This window comes from Peromyscus maniculatus, chromosome X, assembly GCF_049852395.1.
Source record: "Peromyscus maniculatus bairdii isolate BWxNUB_F1_BW_parent chromosome X, HU_Pman_BW_mat_3.1, whole genome shotgun sequence".
NCBI classification, from domain to species: domain Eukaryota; kingdom Metazoa; phylum Chordata; class Mammalia; order Rodentia; family Cricetidae; genus Peromyscus; species Peromyscus maniculatus.
The window spans coordinates 140,723,811-140,742,754 of NC_134875.1; the positions used below are offsets into that span (position 1 = coordinate 140,723,811).

At 46.0% G+C, this 18,944-nt stretch overlaps 2 protein-coding genes across 4 annotated transcripts in view; one reads left to right on the forward strand and one right to left on the reverse strand.

Moving 5' to 3' along the window:
- The window catches only part of Fgd1 (FYVE, RhoGEF and PH domain containing 1), a 45,850-nt gene extending 35,914 nt beyond the window's left edge, over nt 1-9,936 (forward strand). For both annotated transcript variants that reach the window (XM_042269701.2, XM_006995639.3), the window contains 7 exons: nt 107-186; nt 6,009-6,039; nt 6,494-6,595; nt 6,922-7,047; nt 7,224-7,385; nt 8,364-8,507; nt 9,010-9,936. In XM_042269701.2, coding sequence (XP_042125635.1) covers nt 107-186; nt 6,009-6,039; nt 6,494-6,595; nt 6,922-7,047; nt 7,224-7,385; nt 8,364-8,507; nt 9,010-9,315 — 951 coding nt within the window. In that variant the 3' untranslated portion in view covers nt 9,316-9,936. The remainder of the gene's footprint in view (nt 1-106; nt 187-6,008; nt 6,040-6,493; nt 6,596-6,921; nt 7,048-7,223; nt 7,386-8,363; nt 8,508-9,009) is intronic.
- Tsr2 (TSR2 ribosome maturation factor) lies at nt 9,887-16,748 on the reverse strand. 2 transcript variants are annotated; one of them, XM_006995640.4, is made up of 5 exons: nt 16,612-16,748; nt 16,334-16,424; nt 12,102-12,193; nt 11,043-11,219; nt 9,887-10,828 (listed from the first exon to the last, which is right to left on the reverse strand). In XM_006995640.4, the coding sequence occupies exons 1-5, from the start codon at nt 16,693-16,695 to the stop codon at nt 10,694-10,696; spliced, it is 579 nt and encodes a 192-aa protein (XP_006995702.1). In that variant the 5' UTR covers nt 16,696-16,748; the 3' UTR covers nt 9,887-10,693. The 2 variants fall into 2 exon arrangements, with proteins under 2 accessions (XP_006995702.1, XP_006995703.1); XM_006995641.4 differs by having other exon boundaries at nt 11,034-11,219.
- Between the last annotated feature and the right edge of the window lie 2,196 nt (nt 16,749-18,944).

The window sequence follows — 18,944 nt, forward strand, 5'->3', positions numbered from 1 at the left end:
GGAAGAACATGTCTACTTTGACCCCAGTCTGTGCGTGCATATGCATATGTGCAGGGCCCTGTGGAGCTCTGTAGGCTTCACCGTGACCCTTCCCTCTTCCATTCAGCTAAAGGAGAGCTCCAACCTCAACATGCCTCGGACCTTCCTGGTGTCAGGAAAGCAGCGTTCTCTGGAACTCCAGGCCAGGTACCTCTCTCTACTTCAGATATGCTGACACATTCCAGGCCTAGAGATCTATCTTTCCAGAGAAAGAGTGAACACCTTTCCCCAAAGATGTGGACTTGTTCTTCAGCTATGTGTGTGTGGGATCCTGAAGACTACACACTTAGGCGCATGGTATGGGAAAAGGTGGCACTTCTGTCAAGAAAGCATTTTGGTGAATGAACAAGCAGCATAGAGTGGGTTACTTAACCCTATCATGAATAACAGAATTGCAAATGGCTACCACCACACCTGGCTACCATCAGCCCATTTTAAGGTGAAGAAATTGAAGCACCTTGCTCTAGATCTAGCTAGCAAGGATCAGAGCTGAAACTGGAGCTTAGGCCACCTCAGCTTGTCACATGGGCTCCTAACCACTGTCCATACTGCTTTGGGACAGGTGACAGTGTGTAACAAGGTTGTGATCAGGGCTGGAGGGTGAATGCACGTCAGTCCGTGGCCCTTCTCTGATAGGCTACATGGAAGTGTGAGGTGGCTGATGACTGCATGGAGGGAGGAGGGAGAAGAAGGGGAAAGAAACATAGTAGTTGGGCCTTGAAGTTCCAGGAGACAAAGAGAACCTCCTTGAGGCCTGCAGTGGGGAAGCAGGAAGGAGCAACACACTCCCCAAGACAGAAACCGGGAAATCAAGGAAAGGGACACACCACAGAGACATGGTATCTGCCTAGAGTTAGGGGCATCAGAATAATGCTGGGCACAGAGGGTCCTACCAAGCAGTGTCTCTTCCTCCTAGTCTCAATAGGATGACATGGAGAGGTTACATGTAATCATATTTACTGTCTGTAATTAGCCCAGGTTGGCCTTGAACTCAGTCCTCCTGGCTTAGTCTCTGTAGTGCTCAGATTACTGGTGTGAGCCACATACCAAATTTCTTAAAAACTTTTTGTTGTTTTGTTTTTTTGTGACAGGATCTCTGTAGCCTTGGCTGTTCTGGAACTCGCTTTGTAGATCAGGCTGGCTTCAAACTCACAGAGATTCACCTGCCTCTTCCTCCTAAGTGCTGGGATTAAAGGCGTGCGCTGCCACTACCCGGCTCTTAAAACTTTTGAAGGGTTTATTTTAATTATTTTAAAATGGTGTGTGTGTGTGTGTGTGTGTGTGTGTGTGTGTGTGTGTGTGTGTGTGTGTGTCTGTGTGTGTGTCTGTGTGTGTGTCTGTGTGTCTGTGTGTCTGTGCAGGGGGGTGCGATGGTGAATGCAGGTGACTCTGGAGTCTTTAAGAAGCATCAGGTCCACTGGAACTGACAGGTGTAAACTCAGGACATGGGTGCTAAGACCTGAACTTGGGTTCTCTGCAAGAGCAGTACACACTGAGCCATCTCCAGCCAACTAATTTTTTTTCTTGAGATAGGGTTTTACTATGTGTAGGCTGGCAGGCTTGCTTATGTAGAACAGGCTGGCCTCAAACTCACAGAGATCCACATGCCTCTGCCCCCTGAGTGCTGAGATTAAAAGTGTGCACTACCACACCTGGTTCCATTAATTATTTAAGTTAGTTGATTGTTGTATTTATTAACAATTTTAAATGTTTATGGGTGTTTTGCCTGTATGTATGTCTGGCAATATGTGCATGCCTGGTACCTGAGGAGTCCAGAAGATGGTATCAGATACCCTGGAACTGGAGTTACATATGGTTGTGAAGTAGGTGCAGGGAATTGGGTCCTCTAGAAGAACAGCCAGTGCTCTTAACTGCTGAGCCATCTCTCCAGCCACTTAGAATTTTTTTTAGTGAAAAATTTCAGCCCGGTGTGGTGGCTTTTGCCTATAATCCCACCACTTGAGAGGCTGAGGCAGGGAGATTGCCAGAAGTTCAAGGCAAGACTGGGATACAATGTGAGACTTTGTCTGGAAAAAAATGAGGCTGGGGATTTCAAATATACAAAGAATAGTACAATAAGCACCCATATTCTTAAGACATAGCTTAGCTGGTTCTCATCTTGGAATCAGCTGAGAGCTTTAAAAAAAATACTGATGCCTGGGTTCCATCCCCAAAGATTCCGATTTAATTGATCTGCGTGTATTCTGAACAAAGGTGATTTGATGTGTGTACCATGACTTAGAACCACTGATTTAAGAGCCCATAACTAGGGATAGGAACAAAGAACTTATTAGCATGCATAAGGACCTGGGTTCCATCCCCAGAATCTCTCCCCTTCCATATACAGAAGACAGTTATTGACTCTTTACCAGATAGATCCTTTTTGGTTTGGTTTGGTACTCCCCCCCCCCCCCCCCGAAGCCGTCCTTGGAACTCCTGAGTTCAAATGGTCCTCCTGCCTTAGTCGCCCAAATGGGACTAACAAATAAGAACCTCATCCTTATATACTTTATGTATTGGCCACAAATTCCACCATAATTCTTAAAAACCAAAAGCAAAATGTGTTCACTGTCAAGAAACGACAAGTTGAAAACTATAAAAAAGAAATCTTTATATGAATATAGTCAGAATAAACCCCTCTATGCTGGGGTTACAGATACTTAGCACAATCTCTAGCTTTTGTGTGGGTCCTGGGATCTGAACTCGGGTCTCGATGCTTGCATAGCAAGCATTTTACCCACTGAGCTGTTTTCCTAGTCCCTGCTGCCACCTTTTATTATGAACATTTTCCAAAATACAGAAAAGTTCAGAGAACCACAGCCAACACTAGTAAACCCACCAATTAGTTGACAGGGGTTAAATGGTACTGTATTTAGCTTCTCAATATCTATCGTTTTAGCCACCCACCAATCCAATGGCTTTCATTCTTTATTGGTATATGTCAATTGTACATAGTGATAAGTTTCATAAAGACCCTTCTGTTTTTCGAGACAGTTTCTCTGTGTAGCCCTGGCTGTCCTGGAACTCACTGTGTAGACCAAGCTGGCCTTGAACTCAAGAGATCTGCCTGCCTCTGCCTCCCAAGTGCTGGGATTAAAGACGTGTGCCACCACCGCCTGGCAAGACATTTTTCATAGAAGTATGAATATCCTGTACTTTGACCATACTTTCCATTCAGACCCTCCCTTTGCTTCTTCCCATCCTTCCCCCCAACAGTCTTGCTTTTTCTACTTTGATGTCATATATAAAAATGATTTTATGTATAGTAAGATCTAGAGTCCCAAATGAGATTAAACACATATTTTTTTTTTTGCATCTGCCTTATTTCACTTAATATAATGATCTGTAGTTGCATCCATTTTCTGGCAAATTCCATAATACCCCTCAAAACACACACACACACACACACACACACACACACACACACACACACACACACTCATACACACTCATTCATGCATACACATTTTCTTATCTTTGTCAGTTGACACAACCCATAGCAGATTTCATAATGGCTGTTGTGAATAGTGCTATAATAAACATAGATGGGCATATATGTAGTATATACCTAGGAGCTGGGTCAATATCTGAAATATCACCATACCCGATTTCAACGTATACTACAGAACCATAATTAATAATACGGTGCTAACACAAAAACAGACATGTAGGTTGATGGAATAGAATATAGGACCTTGAAATAAACACACACAGCCATACCCAACTAGTTTGCTTACTTTTTGGTTTTTTTGAGACAGGGTCTTATGTAGCATAAGACAGCCTTGAACTCCTGATCCTATCTCTACTTCTTAAGTGCTGGGTTAACAGATGTGCCATCATGCTTTACTTAGCCACTTGATTTTTGACAAAGATGCCAAAAACATACATTGTAGAAAAGACAGCTTCTTCAACAGATGGTGCTGAGAAAACTGAATATCCAGTGACTTTAAAAAATTATTTTTAACTATGTGTATGAGTGTGTATCTGTGTATGGGTTTGTGCATGTTAGGGCAATTGCCCACAGAGATCAGGGGCACTGGAGTTACATGCAGTAGGAAGTACTCAGTGTAGATTCTAGGAACTGAACTCTGCAAGATTACATGCCCTTAACCACTGAGCCCTTTCAATAACTTTTTGTTTTTGGAGACAGTGGTTCTCTGTGTAGCTTTGGAGCCTGTCCTGGAACTAGCTCTGTAGACCAGGCTGGCCTCGAACTCACAGAGATCTGCCCGCCTCTGCCTCCTGAGTGCTGGGACTAAAGGCGTGCACCACCACTGCCTGGCTCAATGACCTTTTAATACATTTCCAATAAGTTGCAGGCTTTACCATACATCACCCTCCTCAAGAGTCTGGCATGAACATGAACTAGTTTAGTACTTGTTTCAGTACCACCAACACACCCTTTTCTTGGCAGATTCTTCATAGTGAAATGCACAGGTCTTAAGTGTACCACAGATGAGTTTTGACAAACATTTGATTGCAATGAGCATTCATTAGGGTGTGGTGTGTGGTGTGGTGTGGTGTGTGTGTGTGTGTGTGTGTGTGTTGCAAGTGCTGGAGATAGGACCTCACATGATAGATAAGCATTCAGCCACTAACCTACATCCCCACATCTCTCAATACTGACTCACATCCTAACTTTTTCACATCCTTACTTTTTTATATGGTGGTCTTGATGATGCAGTCAGATTTTCCTATTAGAAAAATCCATTTAAAGCTTCTCAATGTAGATGAGGAAGGAAAGTAAGAGTCCAGATGGGAGAGAACAGAGAGTGAAGGGTCCTATTCCTATTGGGTGGTTGATAAGCTTGCACCAGGGCAGAGGCCTTGGAGAACACAAGGCTGAGGAAGAACCAGGGAAGAGCAGAGGAAGTCAAAGCATGTCTTGTAGCAGACATCATGCTGGGCACTTAAGTATAATGTTAGCGATGCTCAGAACAGAGTGAGAAGCACTGTCTTCACGGAAGGAAACCCTACCCTTTGCAAAGCTGACATGTTAGCAGTCATTGATACAGTTTCGTGTGTGTTCCATACTCTCACATACACTTCACCATTACCCTTTGTCGGAGGCCTAGCACCTCCCTTTGGAACCCTTTCTTAAGAGCCCCACTCAAACTCAGGCTGAGGCAGGTCCCCTTCTCTGGACTCCTCAGTCTTTGTTTCATCTAGTCTCAGCACAGATCCCCCTGTGTTGTCTCTAGGTGACTCCTCTAGTACACCATGAGCTCCTTGAGGGCAGGGACTTCTCTGAGGCCCAAGTTCCTAGTACTGGGATCTGGAAGACATTGTTGAATTTAAAAAATGTTATGTGACTTGTCTGAGGTTACGTAATTTTTTTTATTTTCAAGTATTTTATTTTATATTTATTTATTTATTTATTTATTTGTTTATTTATTTATTTTGTTTTTTCGAGACAGGGTTTCTCTGTGTAGCTTTGCGCCTTTCTTGGAGCTCACTTGGTAGCCCAGGCTGGCCTCAAACTCACAGAGATCTGCCTGGCTCTACCTCCCGAGTGCTGGGATTAAAGGCATGCACCACTACCGCCCGGCTATTATTTTTAATTTTTTAAATTCATTTTACATACCAACCACAGATCCCCCTCTTCCCTCCTCCTGCCCACCCCCCAGGCTTCCCCTCCAACCCACCCTCCATTCCCTCCTCCAACAAGATAAGGCCTCCCATGGGTGTCAGCAGAGCCTGGTACATTCAGTTGAGGCAGGTCTAAGCCCTCCCCCCACCCCCCATCAAGACTGTGCGGTGTCCCACCATAGGGAATGGGCTCCAAAAAGCCAGCGGGCCTAGTCCAGTCCCATGGAGGCTGCACAGCTATTGGTCTCAAGTTCATGAGAGGTTAGATAATCTTAAGTGAAGAAGTGGAGTGGAACCTAGGTCCTGTAATTCTAAAACACCATTCCAATTGCCTTTTGTTGACCTGCCTAACCCAACACCTTTCTTTTCTCCCCTACAAGGACTGAGGAGGAGAAGAAAGACTGGGTCCAGGTAACACCCATGGTTTTGTGGTAGGGGTCTGGAAGGGTTTTAACAGGTCTCTTAGGGGCTGATATACTTTCCCTTAAAACAGAATAGGCTTGCACACCAGCCTTCCAGCAGATGCTATTATTGCCCTCTTACAGAGAAGCAAGCCGAAGTCCTGAGGTCAGATAGAAGCATTCTTTTCCAAAGCCAGCTCCTCTGAATCAGGCTTTCTAAAAGCTTGCACCTAACCAGCCGTCAGGAAGGCGGTCTGAGGAGGTTTTCCAGCCACCACTCCCCTTTCCACATTTTATAATTACCAGATGGAGACCTGGATTGAGGGAGGGATTTTCTCAGAGTCCTGAGTGTGTCAAGGGCAGAGCTAGGTCTAGAACTCTAGGCTAAGACATATGAAGGTGAGGGTAGAGATAGGTGTCTTGTGGTGTGATCTGACCTCTCATTTCTCACACCTCTTCACCAGGCCATCAACTCCACCCTCCTGAAGCATGAACAGACCCTGGAGACTTTCAAACTGTTGAATTCTACAAACAGGGATGATGAAGATACTCCCCCTAACTCTCCAGTAAGAGTTCTACTCTCTCCCCCCCTCCTCCCAGTACTGGGATCCCTTTGAGGCTGCATGTTACCACCTTCCCTTGAGGTGATCTTTTTCTCAGAAAATAGGGACTAGAGAGCAGTGCAGGCCCCTAGGAGCAGTCTTCTGCTGATAGGGCTGCAGACTGTACCCCAGGAAGTAAAAATGACTTACCTCCAATAACAGTGTGGTAGGGTAGAGCCAGACCTTCTGTGTGTGTGTGCTCCCCAACCCTGTGACTCAAGCCTTGCAGAAGAGGCAAGGAGGGTTGGGCTGAGGAGCTGTCTGTGACCAAGACCTAACCCTCCCCCTAGAACGTGGACCTTGGGAAGAGGGCACCTACGCCTATCCGGGAAAAGGAAGTCACCATGTGCATGCGCTGCCAGGAGCCCTTCAATTCCATCACCAAGCGCAGGCATCACTGCAAGGCCTGTGGGCATGTGAGTGTTGGGAGGCAGGGGCAGAGCTAAAATGGGGGCAGGCTGACAGCCTAAAAGCCCACTTCTGATTGGGTACCCTCCGAGTAGGAGGAGGCTGCAAGTTGGCTGTGGTAGTTGATACACTGAAGGGAAAGGCCCAAGGCAATTAGGCTGTTCTTGCCCACTTGCTGCCCCAGGTGGTTTGTGGAAAATGCTCTGAGTTCCGGGCCCGCCTCATCTATGACAACAACCGTTCCAACCGTGTGTGCACTGATTGCTATGTGGCCTTGCATGGGACACCTGGGAGCAGTCCAGCCTGTAGCCAGCATACACCCCAGCGCAGGAGGTCCATCCTAGAGGTAAGAGTTCCTAACCACAATCCCCAAAGTGTGCCCCCGTTACTGAGCAGGTGTGGTTGAGGTCTGAACATCTCAGACAGTAGGGTGCTGTGTGCACTCACTAGCCAGGTGATCCAGGCTTGAGACAAGGAAAGTGAGTATAAGGGTTAAAAGAGTCCTTTTTATTAAAGTACTTTACACATTTCACCCTCACAGTAACTAATCAACCCATACTCTAATGTTTAATTTACATGTGAGGAAAAACTAAAACCCAGTGAGGGTATCTGGCTAGGTTGCAAGGCAGAAAAACTGCTAGGTTTTGTTTTATCTGAGACAAAGTCTCACTGCATAGCCTAGGCTGGCTCTGGATTTCCTATTCTCCTGCCTCAGCCTATAGGATTTTTTTTTTAAAGAACCAATTGCCTTTTTTTATTATGAAATAGTTTAAGTAATACAACATAAAAAAGACATATCCCTTGACCCAGAAGCTGCCACTGTTAATACTGATGCTTCCTATCTTTCTAGGGCAATTTGGGGTGATTGTTTCATAAAGAAATCAAGGTATCCCAAATGTAAGGGAGCTTACTCTGCACCGGGACTGTTTTAAATGCCTTGTTTATGCTAATTTAAATCTCATAAACACCCTCTGTGCTCTTCTCACAAGTCCTGCATTTTCATCTATTGTTAGGACTGTGGGACAGATGGTGGTAACCACCCACTCATCCCTTTAATCACAATGTTAGAAGGACTTTCTCAGAGCAGGCAATGAGTGTAGAATGAAAGAAGAAAAAAGGTGAGCCGTGAATGTCCCTTAGACTGTAGAGTGCCTGACCAGCATTTCAGTGTTCCCACCTCTTCCACTAGCTGTTAGAGGGAGGCGGCAGCCAAGACTAGCTTTGCTAACTTTGTCTGAGACATAGTCCATACACTACGGGGCTGTTTAAGCGCAGAGAAGAAGCCTTCTGTCAACACTGATGTACCCTGTGTCTCTGATCACAGAAACAGGCCTCGGTGGCTGCTGAGAACAGCGTCATCTGCAGCTTCCTGCACTACATGGAGAAGGGTGGGAAAGGATGGCACAAGGCATGGTTTGTGGTTCCTGAGAATGAACCCTTGGTGCTGTACATCTATGGAGCCCCTCAGGTGTGCATCCCATTCCTTCAGGTTTTTCCAACCACCTGACAAAGCCAGGCTGTCCCTTCCTCGTATGCCTTGTCCTTTGGGGACAGGGTGAGCCTAGCAAAGGGAAAAATCAAAACCCCCATCCTTTTGTGACAGAGTATGTAGAGACAAGTGTTTGGAGGCCAAGGTATGGAGGGAAAATGAGGGTAAAGTGGCAAATCTAGCTTTGTGGAGCAAACAGGAGCGGAGACAGGCACCTCTAGGTCTGACTTTAACAATGTGCACATAGAGGAAACTGTCCAAAGACCTGAATCTGTAATAATAGTGAAGACTAGCAGTTGGTTTGGGCATGGGGGAGACAGATATGTACACCAGCCTGCCTTCTAGTCCTAGTTCAGACACCTTCCTGTTCATTACAGTGAAGGCAAGGGTCTTCAGCAGAGGAAACAAAACGAAGTTGTTTCACTGGGTAGAGGGCACGGTCCAGCCCCTAGATGACACTGGCTCTGTCCCTCCTTCCCAGGATGTGAAAGCCCAGCGCAGCCTGCCCCTCATTGGCTTTGAGGTGGGGCCTCCTGAGGCAGGGGAGCGGCCTGACAGGAGGCACGTCTTCAAGATCACACAGAGCCACCTAAGCTGGTACTTCAGCCCAGAGACAGAAGAACTCCAGCGGCGCTGGATGGCTGTGCTCGGCAGGGCGGGCCGTGGGGACACATTCTGCCCAGGGCCCACACTGTCTGAGGACAGGGAGACGGAGGAGACACCAGGGGCAGCCACAGGAGCCACTGCTGAACCTCCTGAAGCCTCCCAGACCCGAGACAAGACCTAGAGGGTTTGGGGGGGAACTAGAAACTCCTGCCCCACACTCCAGCTGCCCATGTTCAATTGGGGGCTCCAGCCCACTCCCAATGCAGTCAATACTTGAATTCCCATCACGGGCACTTTCAATCCCGAATGCTGGGTCTTGGGTTTTTTAATTCATCTTTTCACAAAATGTGGGCTTTTTAAAAACTATTCCTACATTGATGTTAATTTTTTAAATCCCTGTCCCCAGGGAGGGCAGGAGCTAATTGCTAGACTCACTTGAATTAGGCTGTTTCCTCCCAATACCCCACAGATCCTACTTCCACCCAGTTCCCCACAAAAGCACCAGAGGCAGGAGACCTGGATTCAAGTGCCAGCTCTGTTACTGACCCTGGAACCCCAACCTACCCTTGTCTCCTCAGCCAGTGTCTTCACGTGTATGACTTTACATGGGGCGGTAACTAGACCCTTCTTGCCTTTCCCATGGCTTATAGCTTCTACCTAGCCCCAAAGCAATCCAGTATTTTATCGTCCAGACCCATGGCAGGGCCACTGGGGCAGGACGGGAATGGGAGGGGGGAGGACAATGGATACTGTTTTTTAAAGAAAAATACAGTTTATTTCAGGCTTACAGTAACTTTCAGAACACTGATATGGTCCGTTCGTTTGTCCAAAGTCCAAGGCTACTGGGGGTGGGTGGGTGGGTGGGGTGCAGAAACTACTCTTTCACTGAACTCTGAAGCTCAGCTCTCAGAAGGCTGATTCCAAGGTTAAATCGTGGATTAAACAAGAAGGTGTTGTGTTATTAAGGTCTTAAGCCTCATCCCTGGACTTAAAACAGCCCAACTTTCCCAAGTTCACCATTTAGTCAAGTCCTTCGAACTCTCAAGAGTATTCAGGGTGGGAGCCTTCACAGGAGGATGCAAGTTCTGGGCAGGGGAAGAGGTGCTCTGTGGGAGGCTGGGGTGGGGACATTGGGGAGGTACCACACTTACATCTCCTCTCTTCCAACTGCATGTTTATCTCGCCATTCCCAATCCAGCCAGCCTCCCACCACTGCGGAATTCTCATCCTTCCCACAAATTTACCTGCCTGCTGTCCACAAGTCTGGCTTCTACTCCAACCATAGCCACACTCATTGTCCATCTTCACATTCACTGCACCTAGGAGGCACTATGCTGGGAAACCTGGTCTTATCTCTCATATGGTACCTAAGGTTCAAAGGGCTGGAATAGGTCCCATCAACACAACCAAGGATCCTAGGGCTTTTCTTCCCCTGGAGGGAAGGACAGGGGAACAAGGTAGGAATATGGTTATCAGGACAGAGGTGTATATAGCCCTCTAAAACCGCCCCTATAACTCTCATAATACTTAACAAGGGCCCAAACCATTTACTGCCCTACTCATTTCTTTCTCCGGACAATGGTCCACCCGTCTTCTACTATATCCTCTTCCTTAATAGTCTGGGGGTCTGGATCAGAGGGTTGAGGCTGGGGGCAGACCACATCCGCTGTGGGCCCATCATTTGTAGCTGTCACCTAGAGGGAAAATATAAGAGAGAGCACTAAGTAATTACCCATGCTCTGCTCCCAACTTTCCCATGACTATATGAACTATCTTTTGATAACACCACCACCACCACCACCTACAACCATCATCACTTCCCTGGGGACCTAGCTACTCTTCTAAAAAATTAACATTTGCAACACCCCCACCCCCACCTTGCGCACCACACACAGGCACCTCTTTCACCTCCATTTCTTCCACGCTGTCCACATCATCTTCAGCCACATCAGGTTTTTCGGCCGTCTTAAGTGGAGTAGCCATGACCTTGCACTTTTTTTGGTTGATCTGAGCAGTCATCTCCTGCAGAGCAGCCCCATCACCCTTCTGGAAGTGGTGGAACATGGTCTGTAGCTGCTGACTCACCTACCAAGGAAACATCCAAACGGCTTGGAGTTTTCAGACAATCTATCATAAAACCAGCCTCTGTTTACAGCAGACTAGAGGAGTGTGGAATTTTTCAGAAAAAAAGTGGGGTTCTCTTCTTCCTAAGAAGTTCATCCAAGCATCTGGGAACTGGTGGATGCATATAATGGGGAGGCCTCTGAGGCAGGATTGTGAGTTTGAGGTGGACACTGTCAACATAAAATAGCTGAGAGTGCTGGCCATGCCTTTAACCCCAGCACCCGGGAGGCAGAGGCAGGCAGGTCTCTGTGAGTTCAAGGCCAGCCTGGGCTACATAGCGAGTTCTAGGCAAGCCAGGGCAACATAGTGAGACCTTGTCTCAAAAAATAAAGCAACAACAAAGTCCAGTAGAGCAACCACAAATCAAGAGCTTGGGTGACAGTGTGAAGCCTTGAGTGAGGGTCTCCCAGGAGAGAAGGTATTAGAATTGCACACCTATAATCCCAGTACTTGGGAGGCTGAGGCAGGATGACTGCTATGAATTTGAGGTTGGCCTGGGCTACATAGTATTTCAGGCTGCCTAGGCTGGAGAGTAAAAAACAAACAAACAAAAAAAAACTGTCTCAAAAAAAGAGAGAGAAGATGCAAATGAAAGATAATCTCACCAGGGTGAGCAGTGTTAATCAGAACAGGAATGGAATTTGATCTGGCCCAGCTTGTGGCATGTGGGGAAAATCATTGGTTGAGAATGATCTCAAGAGAAATAAAGGTAATATTTGAAAATGCAATAGGGAATCTTGTCTATGCCTCAAGAAAAGAATGGTTACAACCAAGAATCTTGTCCCAGACAGTACAAAGAAGAGCGAGCAGGCAGGGGGCTGACAACAGTTTCCATATGCTCACCTGGGGCAGGCTCCCATCTTCCACAACTGTATCAAACTCAGTGGTCATCAGCTCCCCAAGGAAATCTTCCACCTCTTCCAGATCCAAATCAGCTAAATAGGAAAGGATAGGACCCTTTAGACAAAGATCAACTTCATCAGCCCTGCCCACTATTCTTCAATACATATCTGCTACATCTGGTTGGGAGGTAAAGGTGCAGTGAGCCTTTATTCACTAAAACACCCTCTTTCACTTTGCCTATTCTAACTGACCTCAGCTTAAGGTGACCTTGAAATAGCCTCAGAGCCTTCACTTTCTCATTTCTAAAGAGAGGCTAATAGGGCCCCCTGGAGGGTCTATTAGGAGGACTCATCTAACACAATGCTTGGCAAAAGGGAGATGAGATCTCTAATATCAATTTGCATTACTTCAGAGCTGAAATACTGAAGTATAGAGACCCTTCACAGCTGTGGCTCCACTAATACAGGAGTCCAGAGACTCAACAGTAGTGGGTAAGAAGAAATGGATATGGTACTCATTGGTTTTTTTGTTGCTGGGGATCAACCCCAGGGTCTGGCACATGCTGGGCAAACAACCACTGAACTACACCCTCAGCTGGATGCATACTTTTAAAAATGAAATCATAACCTAAACAACCACCTTCAAACTTTGTGACTCTGGCTAAGCCCTGTTCACTGGACCTCAGTTATCTTACGGGTCCATGCCTTCTTCTCCCAGACTAGCTTTCTCTTCCCTACATGCCTTCTTCTCCCAGACATAACTCTTCTACGCTTGTGCTTTTACAAGCTATTGAAATCTAATAGCCTCCAAATTTCTTTTCCACTCAGGCTAATTATGTATCCAGATGTTAAACAGGTGCCTCAAGTCCCCATTTCCGAAGCCAGATTTATTATCCCTGCCTTCCAAACCAGCATCTCATCCTCCAAGGTCCCTCTATCCAAACGAAGTTTCTTTCTTTTTTTAAAAAAAAAAAAAAAAAGATTTATTTATTACATATACAGTGTTCTGTCTGCATGTGCATGTGTCCCTGCAGGCCAGATGAGGGCACCAGTTGTCATTACAGGTGGTTGTGAGCCACTATGTGGGTGCTGGGAATTGAACTCAGGACCTCTGGAAGAGCAGCCAGTGCTCTTAACCCCTGAGCCCATCTCTCCAGCCCCAAAGGAAGTTTTTTTTTTTTTTTTAAAGATTTATTTTATTTATCATGTACACGGTGTTCTGTCCGCATGTATCCCTGCAGGCCAGAAGAGGGCGCCAGATCTCATTACAGATGGTTGTGAAGCCACCATGTGGTTGCTGGGAATTGAACTCGGGACCTCTGGAAGAACAGCTACCTCTGAGCCACCTCTCCAGCCCCCAAAGGAAGTTTCTTAATCTACCCTGCCACTCACCACAAATTTGTCTCTTTCCTCAACCCCCTCTATGGACAAGTATTCTTTTTCCTGACCATTGCCACTGCCCTATTTTAGACATTTTCGAGACCCAAATAGCCTTCTCATGAGTGTTTCCTTCTCATAATCTATACTACTTTCTGAATTTTCTAGCAAACACCATCCTATTACTTTAGAACCTGCTCATGAATTTTATTACCTATTGTGAAGTTTGCCTTTGATATAAATATTCTGCTAGGTTTAAGGAGTTGTTTTGTTTTTGTTACAGGTATCATGTAGCCCAGGCTAGCATCAAACTGTGTAGTCCAAGGCTAGCCTAGAACTCCTGATGATTGGTGATCCTCCTGCCTTCACCTCCTCAGTGCTAAGATTACAAGCATGAATCACCATGCTTGATTAATGTGGCTCTGGGGATTGAAACTAAGGCCTCTTACATGTCATGCAAGTACTCTACCAATTGAGCTACATCCCCAGCTCAATTTTGCTGAGTTTTAACAAGGATTTCCATAGAATGCTAATGGAAAACAAAGCCAGGATTGATAAAACACACCAATAATCCCCGCACTCTCAGGAAAATGAAGCAGGAGGAACATCAATTCCACAACAGCTGGACTATAAAAGGAGATACTGTTCCCAATTACCACCACCAACAACATTAATAAAATATCAGCTGGGGGGAGAGTTTATGTAATTTGACTGGAGAAACTTTTTCTGCATTGAACATCTAACTGGACAAGTCTTCTATAGCTTGAATTTTACAAACACTGGCCTAAAGGATATAATCAAAGGCACATAAGGTCTCACATCTCTTACCCTTTAGGGTAAGGGTTGTCTCTGTACATGCACAAATACTCTACCACTCTTCCATTCCCTTGCTACATTGGGGGGGGGCTTTTCAAAATACAACACTTAATGTTTCTACCTACATCACCCCTTTTCATTAAGACCCACCCCAATCACTAAAGGCTAAAGACCAAAAAAAAAAAAAAAAAAAAAAAAAAAAAAAAAAAAAGGCTGCCAGCCTGGTCACCAGGGCCACACAAAGAAATCCTGTCTTTAAAAAACAAAAAAGGGCTTCTCCTCAGGCTCAGATAACTCAAGAACTCTAAGCACCTCTTTATCACGACACTTGTCATCCAGTATTCTAACTATCCACTTTCTTATCTGAAGTCACTCACGAGATACACACTCGAAACTACCGCATGTAATACTCCTACTGGGTCCTCGTGTTCTCTTATCCCCACAAAGACAAAGACAAAGCAAAGGGAGTACGTCTTTGCTGGAGAAGTAGCCATATGTGGTTACCAAGCACAAGCACTTGAAATGGTGCTAGTCTCAACTAAGAAACGCCCATTAAGACCTTTAAAACTCCAGATTGTAAAATTTTAATTCTAAAGATGTATAAAATGCTTAATTCTTATGACACACCAAAATACTTATTTTATGTATATGGTGTTTTGCTTGCATGTATGTCTGCACTCTCTATGGACAGAAGATGGTGTCAGATCACCTGGAACTGCAGTTACAGACAGTTATGAGTTACCATGTAGACTCACTCGAGTCATCTGTAAAAAACAAATACTCTTAAATGCTGAGCCATCTTTTCAGCCGTGTTTCACTTACTTGTCAATTATGTGTATATGTACATGTGTGCAAATGAAGAAGACTGCATCCTCTGGAGCTGGAGTTACAGGTGGTTTGTGAGCTACCAGACAAAGGTACTGGGGACCTTACTCATGTCCTCTGGAAGAGCAGGAAGCTAAGCATCTCTACAGCCCTTTCCTTTTAAGGACAAGTTCTGGCTATGTAGCCAAGGCTGGCTTCAAACTCAGAGGAGTTCTCCTACCTCAGTCCCCTTAGTGCTGGATTTACAGACATGGCCCATATGCTAGGCTTTGGATGTGAATTTAATACTATTATAGTTGCTTCTTTCATTTATTCATTCATTCATTTGTGGTAGCGGGGATTGAACCTAGCGTCTCACATGTAGTAGGTAAGCACTTCCATAGAGCTACATCCCCAACTCTTTATTTTTTATTATGAGACAAGGTCATGGTAATGTTGTTCAGGTTAGTCTTGAACTTGAGGTCCTTTTGCCTCAGGAGCAACAGATTATAGGACTGTACCACAGGGCTTGGCTGCCTTTTATTAGAGGCATTGCTTTTAGTTTTGGTGGTACTAGAGATAGAACTCAGAAACATGAGCATGCTAGGAAAGTGCTCTACCACTGGGCTACACGCTTCACCCAACAATCTTAAAATAGGTTTACCCGAGTAGGGGGAGTCAGACATCTTAAGTGACTCGGTCCTCTCTTTCCATGTGGTCCCACCTATCAGATTCGGATCACTATGTTTGTTGGCCTTTGCCCACGGAGCCATCTTTCCCTCCCCTGACCCAGCAATTTTACGATATGGCTCACACAGTTCTATTAGTCGGATCTTTTCATAACCATTTTAGGAATTAAGAGACTCTATGGAAGGTAAAATGTGTTGTCCAGGATCATAGTGTCACTGCCTGCAAAGCACCCGAAACGCACGATTCTAATTCCAAAGTCACCATTCATTCGATAAGACAAGCGCGGAGGCGGTTGTGGCGCACGTCTTTAATCCCAGCACTCGAGAGGCAGGCGGATCTCTGAGTTCGAGGCCAGCCTGGTCTACAGAGCGAGATTCAGGACAGCCAGGACTGTTTGTTACACAGAGAAACCCTGTCTCGAAAAAATAAAAGATAATAATTTTTTTTAAAAGAGAGAGAGAGGGAGAGAAAGCACGGGCTCTCTAGGACGAGGCTCCGCCGCTCCGAAACCCGACAGACAGACAGCAACGTCTCACACTCACTCACCATTGGCGATGAAGTAATCCTCCACTGCACCCCCCAGCCACTCGGCCTTCTCCTGGCTGTGCACGCCCCCGAAGCCATTCTCCACAGCGATCTGTGAACACAGGCCCAAGCCAACCATGACAGCATGGAAACCGGAGTGGCGTGGCGTGGCGTGGCATGGCCTGCCCTGGCCTGGGAGTCTGCCGCCTACACCGCCCAGCCGAGGCTCTGACGCCTTGCCTGGCCAGCTCCTATTGTGCCCCAGCCCTAATTGTGACCCCCGCCGTGGTCCCACTCACCTGTAAAGCAGGCCAAGCATCCAGAGCCGCGCGGACAGCAGCTCCGAAGAGCACTCGCACGTCTTCCCCAGCGCCCGCCATCATCCGTTTGGATCACGTGGCTCCCAGGAAGCCCAATCGCGCGTCAGATCTCGCCAGGCAAAATGAGCCAAAAGCCGATTCTCAGAACGCAGACTCGTTTTCTGCTGACCTGGCAGCAAGACCAGAACAGTTGAAAATTTTGTCAGTGATAGATGATTGCACTTACCACAGTAAATTTTAATAATTAAAGTTGAACCTGGAGCCGAGGACTTAGGGAGGGTAGCCGAAAGAAAGAGGGAGGGAGAAATAGGTAGGGGGGAGGGAGGACGGGGGGGGGGAGGGAGAGAGAGAGAGAGAACCTACAGTTGAGGGCCTGTAAGAGGCTCAATGAATAAAGGCAATTACCACCAAGCCTGATGACCTGAGTTAGAGCCCTAAGCCCCACATGATGGAATTAGAGAACCGACTCCTGCTGTTTCCCCGTTCCCCTCCACATCCTTCGTTGCATGAACAGGTACATGCGCTCACATAAAATAAATAAATGTAATTTTTAAAATTTAACGCTACATTTCAAACAGCATCGTAACACCTGTATAGAACATTGCCGCCAATAGCAGCAGAATACATTTGTTTTATATTATTAATACAGTACTTGTCTTGCCTGAAACAACTACTTTCCCCCGACTTCCTGGGAAGGTACAGGAAACAGAATTGTTTATCCTAAAGATGGGAGGAGAAAGACCACTGACTCAAATCATCATGGCCAAATTAATTAAAGCAAGCAATTAATTAAAACAAACTTTTTTTTCAGTTGTGCACACGGGCTGCCTCCCTGTAAGGTGGGGTTTGAGAGGTCAGCATTGGATGTGAAGAAGACAAGGTTTTTATAGTTCAGGGGTAGAGAGTTTCTAAATGGGAGAAAATAGGTGGGGTTACAGGAGCAGGATAACCATAACAAGTTAGTCATAGCAAGCTCCTGAAACATACCTGATTTCAGGGTGGTCATAAAGTAGCCATAACAACAGGTAGTCCTAACAACCTTTTAAAACAAAGGTAGGGTTGCAAAATGGTTATAAACAGCTATTTGAAACAAAGACATGGTTACCACTTCCTGGAACAGGCAGTACAGAACCATTTGCAGTTAAGGTGACAGGTGGGGCATAGCCCAATCCTTAAGAAACAGATTTAATCAGAAACAGGAATGAACCTAGTTTGTCTTTACTATAAGATGGCTTTTAAAAGCCGGGCAGTGGTGGCGCACGCCTTTAATCCCAGCACTCAGGAGGCAGAGCCAGGCGGATCTCTGTGAGTTCGAGGCCAGCCTGGGCTACAGAGTGAGTTCCAGCAAAGGTGCAAAGCTACACAGAGAAGCCCTGTCTCAAAAAACAAACAAACAACAACAACAATAAAAAAAGATGGCTTTTAAGCCTAATATGGAGGCAGGCTGGTTCTTCGGAACACACAGGACAGAGGAGGCATGCAAGGTCAAACTAGGGAAAGTAGAAGAGGATATGGCTACTTTTGCTTTGCAAGACAAAGAGAATGGGAAAGGGCAAAAGAATGCCATAGCTTCTGAGAGGGCAAAACCTGGAATCATAGGACTGAGGGATTAGGACTTAGATCTCCTGACAGGCAGACAGATTGGGAGAGATGCCATGACAAGGTAATAAAGATGGTGAATTTCCAAGACAGCAGCTTGCTTCTTCACCTTCCAACATGACTGGCTTCCTCCTCACCCTAACCAGAAAGAAAAGCCTGACCACTTAGAGGCCTTGTAGGCTTTTTCTCCGGCCAGTAGGACCCCTGCTCGATGGCCTGGCTCAACAAAGTCAAGGCTAGATCCGACCATGTTACACTACAGTTGTGGGCCAATCAGCCACCCTGTCTTTCTTCAAACTTACCAACCCTAAGTTAGGGGAGAAAGACCCTTCAAAGATATAAACAACACCCACACCAACAAAAAGCCGGCAAGAAGCTGGACTTCTCTTTTCCCATCGGCTTTGCTCTGTATGTTTGCTGTACACGCGTGTCACCTCACCCCTAACCAAAGCTTCTCTTCACCAGGCTGGTTTGGCCTGCTGCGTTTGAGAATTTCCTAGAGGTTACCTGTTGAACTTGAGATGTTTCCTACTTTTGACTTCTTTAAGTGACAGAGAAAAACAAACCCAATCAAAACCCCAGATGGTAACACAGCAGCTGTTGTTTCAGAAAAGGGTTCTCAGCATAACCAAATACAGATGCAATTCCAGCCCCAGAGCCAGCCACTCAACTGCCTATGTCCCAGCCCACAATGGACTTGCCTCCTGTGTGGA